This window comes from Callithrix jacchus, chromosome 6 (genome assembly GCF_049354715.1).
Source record: "Callithrix jacchus isolate 240 chromosome 6, calJac240_pri, whole genome shotgun sequence".
Lineage (NCBI taxonomy): Eukaryota > Metazoa > Chordata > Mammalia > Primates > Cebidae > Callithrix > Callithrix jacchus.
The window spans coordinates 137,122,072-137,135,575 of NC_133507.1; the positions used below are offsets into that span (position 1 = coordinate 137,122,072).

General features: G+C 44.6%; 1 protein-coding gene across 3 annotated transcripts in view; it reads left to right on the forward strand.

Annotated features, from left to right (window-relative positions):
- Positions 1-706: 706 nt before the first annotated feature.
- The window catches only part of ATIC (5-aminoimidazole-4-carboxamide ribonucleotide formyltransferase/IMP cyclohydrolase), a 39,173-nt gene continuing 26,375 nt past the window's right edge, over positions 707-13,504 (forward strand). For 2 of the 3 annotated variants that reach the window (XM_078328439.1, XM_002749749.5), the window contains exons 1-7: positions 707-809; positions 1,146-1,272; positions 2,723-2,799; positions 4,557-4,623; positions 9,911-9,999; positions 10,624-10,775; positions 11,443-11,599. In XM_078328439.1, coding sequence (XP_078184565.1) covers positions 791-809; positions 1,146-1,272; positions 2,723-2,799; positions 4,557-4,623; positions 9,911-9,999; positions 10,624-10,775; positions 11,443-11,599 — 688 coding nt within the window. In that variant the 5' untranslated portion in view covers positions 707-790. The remainder of the gene's footprint in view (positions 810-1,145; positions 1,273-2,722; positions 2,800-4,556; positions 4,624-9,910; positions 10,000-10,623; positions 10,776-11,442; positions 11,600-13,504) is intronic. The other variant, XM_054257914.2, reaches the window with a different exon arrangement.

Sequence of the window (13,504 nt, forward strand, 5' to 3'; positions counted from 1 at the left end):
GCTGGGAGTGGTAGCTCACATCTGTAATCCCAGTACTTTGGGAGGCCGAGGTGGGAGGATCATTTGAGGTCAGGAGTTCAAGACCAGCCTTACCAGCTCGGTGAAACTCTACTAAAAACAAAGTTAGCTGGACGTAGTGGGTACCTGTAGTCCCTCCCAGCTACTCGGGTGGCTGAGGCAGGAGAATCTCTTGAACCTGGGAGGTGGAGGTTGCAGTGAGCCGAGATCACACCACTGCGCTCCAGCCTGGGTGAGAGAACGAGACTCCGTCTCAAAAACAAAAAAATCCGGAGGATGGTAGATGACTGTCCAGATACTTTCCAGCTTTGCCGCTATATGAACTATTCCTCTTGTTTAGTTTGTTTTCAGCATGGGTGCTTCTGGCACTTTTATCTACATTCCAGCCTGTGGGGACTGGCTGCCTAGGGTAAGAGGCGTTTGCCCCAGAGCCCGTGGGATGGCCTCACTTTGGGGGCGTGGGCAGATCGCTGGCTCCCACGCCTTGACTTTGGGATCGCCGGCGGGATCATTTCCAGCCCAAGCTCGCCGCCCAGGCGCGCCACGCAGAGCCCCGCCCCACCTCGTCGTCCCCTTCCGCCCCTGGGCAGCGATTTTTCCTATGAAATTGCGCGGAGCAGGGAGCGGGGCGGGGCTGGCGGGCCATGTGGGAAGACGGAGACAGCTCCGCCCATCTGCTTCCTGAGCCGCTCCTCAGAGCCGCCCTCCTCCCTGCAACACGTGGTGTCGCCGGTGCTGCCTCCCGCTCGCCTCCGACCCAGCGCCTGCCGTCATGGCTCCCGGCCAGCTCGGTGAGCGCCTAGCGTAGCGGCGAGGTCTGCGTCCCCGCTTCCGAGCCCTACGCTCCCGCCATGGCGAATGCCGGCGGGACCTGGCATGGCAGGGGCGGCGCTGCGGGACTGAAATCCAATCCCTACGCCCCGGCCCGCCCCAGCCCGCGTGGGTCCCGTCTTAGAGCAGCTCTCGGGTGTAGGACGTGGGAAGGCCCCCGTCAGGCCTGCGAACGCTGGGCCCTGGTGCTGGCCTTGCGATTCGAGACTCTCCTCCCCCAGACCCTCCCAAGGCCTTGCAGAACACAGTGCAACAGTGTGCTGGGAATCATGAAAAACAATGTCTTCTTTTTTTAGCCTTGTTCAGTGTCTCTGACAAAACCGGCCTTGTGGAATTTGCAAGAAACCTGATCTCTCTCGGTTTGAATCTGGTCGCTTCCGGAGGGACTGCAAAAGCTCTCAGGGATGCTGGTCTGGCAGTCAGGTAAGGCTCAGCTAGTCCCATCAGGAAAAAAGTGTGATCACATTAATCAGGAAGTGTTGTATGGCAGCCACCAGGAGCAGAATGCCTTATTTATTCCTTCCAGTAGCCCTGTGAGATTGGTGCATTACTTACCCAGTTTATGGAAAACGAAAGTGAGGCTCAGAACTTTTAAGACCCTGGACGGCCGGGCGCAGTGGCTCACATCTGTAATTCCAGCACTTTGGTAGGCCAAGGTCGGTGGATCACTTGAGGTCAGGAGTTCGAGACCAGTCTTACAACATGGTGAAACCCAGTCTCTTAAAAAAAAAAAGGTAGTAAAAATGGATCGTAATTCTTAACATGTTAATATATATTTTTCTAGCATGTTTATAAGCATGTACTTTATTTCATAGCTTACACAGAAGAAAGATGCAGTTTTGCTTCCTGCTTTATTTATATATTTATTTATTTGAGATGAAGTTTCGTTCTTGTTGCCCAGGCAACAAGATTGTGCAGTGGCGCAATCTTGCCTCACTGCAGCCACTGCCTCCTGCCTTCAAGCGATTCTCTTGCCTCAGCCTCCTAAGTAGCTGGGGTTACAGGTATCCACCACCATGCTCGGCTAATTTTTTGTGTTTTTTTTTAGTAGAGATAGGGTTTCATCATGTTGGCCAGGCTGGTCTCAAACTCCCAATCTCAGGTGATCCACCTACCTCAGCTTCCCAAAGTGCTGGGATTACAAGCATGAGCCACTGCTCCTGGCCAAGGTTATTTTTAATGCTTTTCGTTATATACTGCCAAATTCTCAGTTGTATTTCTTAGTAATATTTAATTCGTATGGCATATGATTCAATTTCTAAATTCTCTGAAAATTATAAAACTAGTACTGGACTATTTACCAGCTTTTTCTGAACATACAACATGTAGGAGATACATTTTTTGTTTTTTTAGATTTTTTTTTTAAGAGATGGGGTCTTGCTGTGTTGCCCAGGCTGGAGTGCAGTGGCTACTCACAGGGGCAATCCTACTACTGATCAGCATAGGAGTTTTGACCTGCTCCATTTCCGACCTGGGCTGGTTCACCCCTCCTTAGGCAACCTGGTGGTCCCCACTCCTGGGAGGTCACCATATTGATGCCGAACTTAGTGCGGACACCCAATCGGCATAGCACACTACAGCCCAGAACTCCTGGACTCAAGCGATCCTCCAGCCTCAGCCTCCAGAGTAGCTGGGACTACAGGCACGTGCCACTGCGTCTGGCAGGAAATATGTAAAATAACATTTTTTTTTTAAAGTAAATGGAATTTTACATAAGAAATCGAGTATAGCGGAAGACTGAAAAAACAAATCAGAATTTTCTTGTTGAATTCAGGCTCAAAATCTTTTGGAATGAAAACAGTAGATGCTTTGAATAGTGTAAAGTAATAATTCAGCCACACCAGTAGTACTATTCTGTTTATCTGTTTTTCAGAGATGTCTCTGAGTTGACAGGATTTCCTGAAATGTTGGGGGGACGTGTGAAAACTTTGCATCCTGCAGTCCATGCTGGTAGGTGGTTGGTATCGTCAGTGTAAAACAGTGATTTTCAGGAATACGTTAGTTGATAGCATCCTAAAATAAAGGAAGAAAAAGGCTCAAGAGAAATTTACATATAAAGTTAATATTATGAAGTTGCTGCCACATTTCATAAAACGTTAGAACCTGTTTAAAATTTGGCTTGTCTTATTACTTGATGAATTTAGATTGTTTTCTTCCACTTGGTATTAGTCCTGACCTGGTACCTAATGTAGAGTCTGGTATTTCCTATGTGTTGCTGAAGATATTTAGATTTTGTAGTAGGAAAGACTTTTATAATAATTCAAACTTAGAATAAAGCATCACAATGTAACTGATTTGCAAAAGAATTTTTCTTCAAAGTGCTTTTACATTTGTTCACTCACCTGAGAATGAATTGTATATAAACCAAAATGGCAAGTAACTAATATACTTCTAGTTTGTCAGTTGTGGTACAATTTGAATAAAGCTGAATGGCTACAGATCATCAGACAAGCCATTGACTTATGGGAACACAGACTGTTCTGGAACTAGCAGCAGTTTTGTAAAATTCCTTTTACATTCTTTGCATTTTATTGCTCAAGGAAAGGGGATCAAGAACTAAAGAAAAAGATTTTTAAATGTGTCTTTTTTGGGGGGCGGCGGAGACAGGTTTACACTCTTGCCCAGGCTGCAGTACAGTGGTATGATCATGGCTCACCACAGCCTGTCTGCCTCCTAGGCTCAAGCAATTCTGCCAACTCAGCCTCCCATACAGCTGAGACTACAGGCATGTGCTACCATGCCCAGCTAATTTTTGTTTTTTTTAGAGACAGGGTCTCACCTTGTTGCCCAGACTGGTCTCGAACTCCTGGGTTGAGGTGATCCTGCTGCCTTAGCCTCCCAAAGTGCTGGTATTACAGGTATGAGCCACTGTGACCAGCCAAATTTATCTGCTAATTGTAATTTTTTGTTTAATAACTCTTCAGCTATATGTAGAGTATAATTCTATATGTAGAGTAGAATCTTTAGTATTCTTTAATTAAGAATATTACGCCAGGCATGGTGGCTCTAACCAGTAGTCCCAGCACTTTGAGAGTTGAGATAGGAGAATTGCTTGAGCCCACGAGTTTAAGATCACCATGGGCAACATGGCAACTCCCCCCTTCTCTCTTTTTTTTTTTTGAGACAGAGTTTCGCTCTTGTTACCCAGGCTGGAGTGCAATAGCGTGATCTCAGCTCACCGCAACCTCCATCTCCTGGGTTCAAGTAATTCTCCTGCCTCAGCCTCCTGAGTAGCTGGGATTACAGGCACGCGCCACCATGCACAGCTAATTTTTTGTATTTTTTTTTTTTAGTAGAGACGGGGTTTCACCATGTTGACCAGGATGGTCTCGATCTGTTGACCTCGTGATCCACCCGCCTCGGCCTCCCAAAGTGCTGGGATCACAGGCTTGAGCCACCGCACCCGGCTCCCCCCCCCCCATTCTTTTTAAAAAATAAAATGACCAGCTGCAAGGGGTTGGTGCATGCCTATAGTCCCAGCTACTTGGGAGGCTGAGGTGGGTGTATTGCTTGACCATGGGTGGTGAGGGCTGTGGTGAGTTGTGATAATGCCACTGCACTCTAGCCTGGACAATAGAGCAAGACTGTCTCAAAAAAAATTTTATTTTTTAAATCAAGAGGATTTCGTTTGATGGAAGACACCATTGAAAGAAATTTTTTAATCTGACCTGTTTTTTGAACCTAATACTTTAACTTTGTTAAATTAGGAATCCTGGCTCGCAATATTCCAGAAGATAATGCTGACATGGCCAGACTTGATTTCAATCTTATAAGGTAAAAACCTGAAGCTGAACCTTTAACACATTTTGGACCAACGACAAAGACTATGACAAACCCGGTATCCCTGTTTTTTCTTACTCGCTATAAACCTTTACTGTGTACCTTCTGTGTGACTTTGTGTGTAAGCATTGCCAGATTTATATTACCAAAATACATACTTAAGTTTTTTAGGAAGTTATCATCTAAATTTAGTATGTGTAGATTGAGTATTCCTTATCTGAAATGCTTGGGACCCAGAAGTGTCTTGGATTTCAGATTTTGTAATATTTGCAGATAATATCAATTGAGCATCTCTCAGAAATCCAAAATGCTCCAGCGAGCATTTCCTTCAAGTGTCATGTTGACACTCAAAAAGTTTCAGATTTTGGAGCATTTCAGATTTCAGGTTTATTTGGAGCATTTCAGATTTTAGGGATTATCAGCCTGCACAACCAACTGAAGTTATTTGCATAAAGATACTGGCTATTTCTTTTAAATATATGTAACAGCTCTATTGAGATCTAATCCACATACCACATAATTCACCAGTTTAAAATGTATAAATCAGTGGTTCACAGAAGTTTTGCAACCATTACTGTGTTAGTCTGTTCTGCATTGCTATAAAGGAATACTTGAAGCTGCGTAATTGATGAAAATAGGTTTATTTTGGCTCGTGGTTCTTCAGACAGTATAAGAAGCATGGTGCAAGCATCAACTTCTGGTGAGGGCCTCAGTCAGCTTATAATCACAGTGGAAGGCAGAAGGGGAGCTGGTATATCACATGATGTGAGAGGAAGCAAGAGAGAGTGAGAGGAGGAGTTGCCCGGCTCTTTTATTTTATTTTTTTAATTTTATTTTGAGGCAGAGTCTCGCTCTGTTGCCTAGGTTGGAGTTCAATGGCACTATCATGGCTCACTACAACCTCTGCCTCCCGCATTCAAGCAATTCTCCTGCCTCAGTCTCCCTAGTAGATGAGACTACAGGTGTTTATCACCACGCCTGGCTAATCTTTACTATTTTTAGTAGAGATTGGGTTTCATCATGTTGGTCAGGCTGGTCTTGGAACTCCTGAGCTCAAATATTCCTCCCGCCTAAGCCTCCCAGAATGGTGGAATTAGGTGTGAGCCACCGTGCCTAGCCTGCCTGGCTTTTTTAAACAACCAGCTCTACGTGAACACAGAATGAGCACTCTTTATGGGGAGGGCACCAAGCCATTCGTAAGGGATCTGCCCCCAGGCCCCAGTCAACTCCCACCAGGCCCCACCTCCAGCGTTGGGGATCACATTTCAAAATGAGATTTGGAGAGGGCACACATCAAACCATATTAATTGCCACATCCAATATTCGAACGTATTCATCACCCCCACCCCAAACCCCATACCCATATGCATTTACTCTCCATTTCCCCAACACCCTCCAGCCTCGGCAGCCATTGATTGTTCTGTCTCTGATTTGCCTGTACTGGACGTTTTCATGTAAACAGAATCCAACAGCATATGGTTGTTTTCTTCCTGGCTTCTTCCGCTTAGCGTGTTTTCAAGGCTTATCCGTGTTAGAGCATAGTATCAGTACTTCATTTCCTTTTTAGTGCTGAAAAATAATCCACTGTGTGGTCATACCCTGTTTTATCTATGAGCGCATTTGTTGATGGGCGTTTGGGTTGTTTCTGCTTTTTGAATATTGTGAATAACGCAGCTCTAAATATTTGTGTATGAGTGTCTGTGTGGACATATATATTCCTTTATTCATTTCATTGGGGTGTATACCTAGGAGTGTAATTCCTTGGTCATATGGTAACTATGTTGAACTTTTGAGGAACTGCGACCCTGTATTTTAGGGTGCTGCAGTGTTTTACATTGCCAGCAGCAGTGTGCTGGTTGGGGGTCCCAGTTTCTCCACATTCTCATCAACATTACTATCTGTCTTTTTGATTCAAGTCATTCTAAGGGGTTGTGAAGTGGCATCTCATTGTTATAATTTGCTTTCCAAATAATGTGAAACACCTTTGCAGGTGCTTCCTAGCCAGTTGTGTACCTTCTTTGGAGAAATGTCTGTTCAGATCCTTTGCCCATTTTTAGTTGAGTTACTTATTGAGTTGTAAGTTTTCTCTCATTCTGTGGATTGTGTTAGCCTTTCTTGATGGTGTCCTTTGAGTGTCACAAGTTTTTTTTTTCGAAGATAGAGTCTCGTTCTGTCACCCAGGCTGGAGTACAGTGGTGATCTTGGCTCACTACAACCTCCCTCTCCTGGATTCAAGCGATTCTCCTGCCTCAGTCTCTCTGACGGCTGGGATTACAGGCGCATGCCACCACACTTGGCTAATATTTTTGTATTTTTAGTGGAGACGGGTTTTCACCATGTTGGCCAGGCTGGTCTGGATCTCCTGACCTCAGGTGATCCGCCTTCCTTGGCCTCCCAAAGTGCTGGGATTACAGGCATGAGCCACCGTGCCCTACCCACAAAAGTTTTAACTTTTGATGATGTCCAGTTTATTTTTTCTTTTGTGGCTTGTGGCAATGGTGTCATAACTAAGAAATCATTGCCTAATCCTGGGTGATAAAGTTTTTTTTTTTTTTTTTGAGATGGAGTTTTGTTCTTGTTACCTAGGCTGGAGTAGAGTGGCATGATCTCGGCTCACTGCAACCTCCACCTGCTGGGTTCAAGCAATTCTCCTGCCTCAGCCTCCTGCGTAGCTAGAATTAACAGGTCCCCACCACCACACCTGACTACTTTTTTGTATTTTTAGTAGAGACAGGGTTTACCATGTTGGCTAGGCTGGTCTTTAGTAGAGACAGGGTTTACCATGTTGGCTAGGTTGGCTCAGGTGGCCTGCCCCCATCAGCCTCCCAAAGTGCTGGGATTGCAAGCATGAGCCACTGCACCTGGCCTGTGTATATTTTCTTTTAAGAGTTATTTTAGTGTTAGCTCTTATCCTTCAGTCTACGGTTCATTTTAAATTAGTTTTTATATGTAGAAATGAAACAGAGGTCTTTATTTTCCATGTGGCTGTCCAGTTGTCTCGAACTCCTGACCTCAGGGAATCCACCTGCCTTGGCCTCACAAAGTGAGATTACAGGCATGAGCCACCACCCCTGGCCCAATTTCGTTTTTCTTATTCAACATTGCTTTGACTCTTCAGGGTCCGTTGCATTTCCACATGATTTTTAGAGTCAGCTTGACCATTTCTGCAAAACAACACAGTTGGAATTTTCGTAGGGATTGTGTTGTATCTATAGATCAATTTGGGAAATGTTACTATCCTAAGAATATTAAATCTAGTCCTTGAACATGGGATGTCTTTCTATTCATTTAGATTCTCTTTAATTTCTTTTAATATTGTCTTGTGAGGTAGAATTGTTTCTTAAATTTTTTTCTCATTCATTGCTAATGTATATTTTAATTCAATTGATTTTTGTATATTAATCATATATCCTGCAGCTTTGCTAAACTCATTTATTTGTGCTAAGAAGTTACTTTTTGCAAGTGCCTTAGGATTTTCTGTATACTAGATGATATCATCTGCAAATAGAAATAACTGCACTGCTTTCTTTCCAGTCCCGATGGTTTGTATTTTATTTGCTAATTGCCCTGGCTAGAACTTCAAGTACAGTGTTCAGTAGAAGTGGTAAGAATAGACATTCTTGTTTTATTTCTTTTGAAACGGAATTTCACTCTTGTCACCCAGGCTGGAGTGCAGTTGTGTGATCTTGGCTCACTGCAACCTCCACCTGCTGGTTTCAAGCGATTGTCCTGCTTGAAGCGATTCTTCAGTCTCCCAAGTAGCTGGGATTACAGGCGCGTGCCACCTTTCCCTATATAAAAATAGCCTACTATTTTTAGTAGGGACAGGGTTTCACTATGTGAAAGACCAGACTGGTCTCGAACTCCTGACCTCAGGTGATCTGCCTGCCTCGGCCTCCCAAAGTGCTGGGAAGTGTGTGCCACCACACCTGGCTTCTTGTCTTGTTTCTGAGTTTAGGGGAAAAGTATTTAGTCTTTCACCATCAGGTATGATGTTAGCTGTGAGTTTTTCTTACACTTTGTCATGTTCAGTAAGTTCCCTTCTATTTTTAATTTGTTGAGTGTTTTTATATGAATAGCTGTTGAATTTTGTAAATGCTTTTTGTACATCTATTGAGATGATCAGGTGGTCTTTGCATTTGTTAGTGTTTTGTTGAGAGTTTTTGTGTCAAGATACCTAAGAGATACTGGTCTCTAGTTTTCTTGCAACATTTGTCTGGTTTTAGTAGGAGGGCGTAGACCTAATAAAGAAGGGCTTCGAAGTGTGTCCCTTCCTCTTGTTTTTCTGTTTGTTTGTTTTTTTAATTAGTTTTCAGCAGTTAGACTTATTTCACTAGGGAGCCTGTCCCAGAGCTCTTCACACTACAGTCCTAGGGATGGAAATGTACTTCACTGATGGTTAATTTTAGATTACTTCTGTATTTAATTTAATTTTTTTTTTTTCTTTTTTTTTGAGAGAGAGACAGAGTCTCACTCTCCCCCAGGCTGGAATGCAGTGGCATGATCTGGGCTCACTGCAACCTCCACTTCCCAGGTTTGAGCAATTCTCTTGCCTCAGCCTCCTGAGTAGCTGGGATTACTGATGGACATCACCACACCCGGCTAATATTTGTATTTTTAGTAGAGATGGGGTTTCACCATGTTTGTCAGACTGCTCTCGAGCTACTGACCTCGTGATCCACCTGCCTCGGCCTCCCGAAATACTGGGATTACAGGTGTGAGCCACTGTACCTAGCCTACCTCTGTATTTCAAATCATTCTTTTGGCATTCCTGCTACCATCATTTTTATGACCTCTCTGAAGGCAAAACAAATGTCTCACCCTTAGAATGCACCAGTATTTTTCGTCATTGTACTAATCCATTGGAAAGAGAATAAATTCTAATGTCCTGGACAATAGTGATCACATTCCAAAATGAGGATGTTATCTGTAATCTTGTACTTTATACTTCTGTTAAAATGTTTTGTAAATTTTTGAGGGCTTGGTGGTGCTAGGTAGCTAAGGTTATGCAGGCAGTAGCATAGCAGTGTGGCGTGGAGAGAGGGAGTACTGTATCCAGATGCAGAGAGCACCTGCTGACTGAATTACCTCTGCTCTACCCCAGCAGGACACCCTGACTTTTTAACACACTCTTTAGAATTCTAAAAGGTCAGGCTCACAGTTTATATTTTAGTTCTTATGGCTTTTGGTCACATTAAAAATACTGGCTTGTTTTTTCCCTTGGATAGCTGTAAATCATGAGTGGAGTTTTTAACGACAGCCAAATTCATCTTTGTTATAGAGTTGTTGCCTGCAATCTCTATCCCTTTGTGAAGACAGTGGCTTCTCCAGGTGTAACTGTTGAGGAAGCTGTGGAGCAAATTGACATTGGTAAGTCAGAAAAACCATTTTAGAAGACTGAGAGAGGAGAGGATTATTTACATTTTAATGAGATTTCACTTTGACTTTCCTTATTGAGGAAATAGAAAGATACTTCTACTGGATTTTGTTGGGAGATTATTATAATTTATCTATATTTTCTAAGCTATTTTTTTTGTGTGTGCAGAGATTCATCCAGGTTATTTCCTGATTTTTTTTTTTTTTTTTTTGGAGACAAGTCTTGTTCTTTTGCCCAGGCTGGAGTGCAGTGGCACAATTCCGGCTCACTGCAGCCTCCACTTCCTGGGCTCAAGTGATTCTCCTGCCTCGGTCTCCTGAGTACCTGGGATTACAGGCGCACATCCTCATGCCTGGCTAATTTTGTTTTGTATTTTTAGTAGAGATGGGGTTTCGCCATGTTGGCCAGGCTGGTCTTGAACTCTTGACCTCAGGTGATCCACCTGCCTCAGCCTACCAAAGTTCTGGGATTACATGTGTCAGTCACCACGCCTAGCTTATTTTTCTGATTTTTAAGTCAAGAATTAAAATGAAAGTACATGCATAGTAGCTTTATTTGAAAGAGGTTTGTAAGCTGATGGGGACATACAAAATCAATACATCTTTTGTTCCTCAAAGGTGGAGTAACCTTACTGAGAGCTGCAGCCAAAAACCACGCTCGAGTGACAGTGGTGTGTGAACCTGAGGACTACGTGGCAGTGTCCACAGAGATGCAGAGCTCCGAGAGCAAGGACACCTCCTTGGAGACTAGACGCCAGTTAGCCTTGAAGGTGGGATGCACATTCACGATATTGTAAGTTACATCCATGGAGTGCAGTGTTTGCCAAACCAAGCAGTATTCAGTTACCGATAGACTGTATCACCTACCAAAGCTCTGTTTGGAGCTGCTATCCTTCTGTTAAAAATAGAGAGACCAGCTATAACAGGTATTCTGTCAAAGCCATTGAAAGAGGGCTGAGTGCAGTGGCTCACGTCTGTAATCCCAGCACTTTGGGAGGCTGAGGCGGACGGATCACCTGAGGTTAGGAGTTTGAGACTAGCTTGGCCAACATGGTGAAACCCTGTTTCTACTAAAAATATAAAAATTAGCCAGGTGTGGTGGCATTGCGCCTGCAGTCCCAGCTACTTGGGAGACTGACGCAGGAGAATCACTTGAACCCAGGAGGCAGAGGTTGCAGTGAGCCGAGATCGATCCTCTGCACTCCAGCCTGGCAGCAGAGTGAGACTCCCTCTCAAAAAAAAAGATGGAAAGAATTGGAAAGGGGTCATTTGTTGGGCTGTTCAGTTCTTTGCTGTCATTCATATGAGTATGTGTTGTGCAGCCACCAGATAGCACTAAATGGTGAGGACATCTTGTTTGCTGTGGACCTAGAAAATCTTTGTGTCCCCACTTTGGAAAGTGCTGCTAGTGTCTCACAAAACTTCCGCTCTTTGTAGGCATTCACTCATACGGCACAATACGATGAAGCAATTTCAGATTATTTCAGGAAACAGTACAGCAAAGACGTATCTCAGATGCCCTTGCGGTATGGAATGAACCCTCATCAGACCCCTGCACAGCTGTACACACTGAAGCCCAAGCTTCCCATCACAGGTAAAGCCTGAGCGTTCCATGGCATGGTTTGTAGTGTCTGGAGACGTGTGTGTTTCTCCATTGCATCTGGTGTGGTTCACATTTAGAAGATGATACATTCCATAGTGCCTCTTGTAGCCATCTGATAACCATCTGGTTTGAGATGCCATTTGGACTTAAGAGTACAGATGTTGAGGTACTCTGGAGTTCTGAAAAGATGTCACCAGGGAGATGGAGATTGGAATGTCTCTGCCATATAGATGTTTTTGAACACATGAGACAGGATGGGCTGGCCTGGGTTTTATAGAGAGGAGGATCAAGAAGAGTTTGCGGGACTTCTAGGGTTGGTGGGTATACAGTTGATGAAACAGCAGAGAAAACTTGTGCAATTCCAGCCTTTTCGAATGCATTTGAGAACAGAAAAGGGACTGTTTGTTTTGCATATGTTGTAAGAAGAAACAATTTCTTTGTAATGTTGGATCTTGTAGCCCGATTGAAGTGGGCCAAAGTAGAACTGTGATGTTAAGAACTAACAATGATGAAGATATTTCTTGGTGGCATGTGCCTATTGGATACCAGCCCCAACCCCATACGTGGGTACCCGTACTCCTGGCGGTGACAAGGGCTTGAGGAAAGGAAATAATGACAGACACAAGAGTAGAATTTACAGCGTGGGTCCAGGGGACCAACACAAGCATGGGAACCGCATGGGCCCCGAGCTCTAGGCTCCAAACACTTTTATTATGTGCCTAATGTCATTGATCTTATGGGCGCGAAAGGGGAGGTTGAAGAGGTAGGTAAGATGGCAGGGAGCACATGAGCTCCTTCTAAGACATGCTAAACTAGCTGCACCAGAAGTATAGTGGATGAGGAGCCACCCGGTCTGACCACACCCAGTGCATCAAGGGGCTTTTGTCTCTCCATATTCCGAGAACCTAGGCAGAGCCTGAGGCGTTCCCTGATCTCTGCCCTTGCCAGCTCCCATCTGCAAAGACCCTCCTGGATCTTGTGAGCAGAGTTGCCTCCCTTCTCAGAGATCTTTGCACAAGCCCTCTTTATGAGACCCTCTTGGAGTCTCCATGTTGAGCAGGCATTCGTGGGACCAGAGCAGTGTTGCCTGCTCTGCAGCCACCCCGCGGTGTTCCCCGGTGTTACTGTGCTCTCAGATGGTCTTTACCTTAGGCCTCCTGTTGCCGCTTGATTTCCAATTAACTGCGCCAATGATATAGATCAGTTCAGTGTATAAACTTCAGTGTACTCTGAGCCAAGCAAGCTTATGATTATTTAGCTAGAGTTAACATAGGTCTCCCCTGGCCATCTTGACCCACATGCACCTGCAGTCCCAGCTACTGAGGAGGCTGAGGCAAGAGAATAGCTTGAACCCAGAGGGGGAGGTTGCAGTGAGCCTAGATGGTGCCACTGTATTGCCTGGGTGACAGAGAGTGAGACTCCGTCTCAAAAAATCAGAAAAAGAAAAAAAAAAAAAAAAGAGAGCTGTCTGGGAACAGAGATTAGGACTTCCCATGGGTTTGTAGAGTTATCAGAGGGTTTTTAAACTTGTGTCCTGTTTTGTTCCAAAGGTGTGCTATGAGAGCCTGTCCTGCTCTGATACACGGGAGAGTGGGGGCAGGGACAGAGGTGAGAGCCACAGGCATACTGGCCTTGGAAGCACTGCTGGGTCAGCTGGCCTTGGGCGAGAGCAAAGGCAGCCTCCTTCTTGCCTGGAGCACGTGGGTCAGCATTTGGTGGGAGGTGCAGCCTGGCCTTCCTTTCCCTGTCACCAGCTGAGAGCGGGAGAAGAATCTGAAATAGTCTTCATGTTTAGTAGATTCCCACATTCTATTGTTCCACCTCAGCTAGATTTTTTTTTTTTAATTAAGATGATGGAGTCCCACTCTCACCCAGGCTGGAGTGCAGTGGCACGAT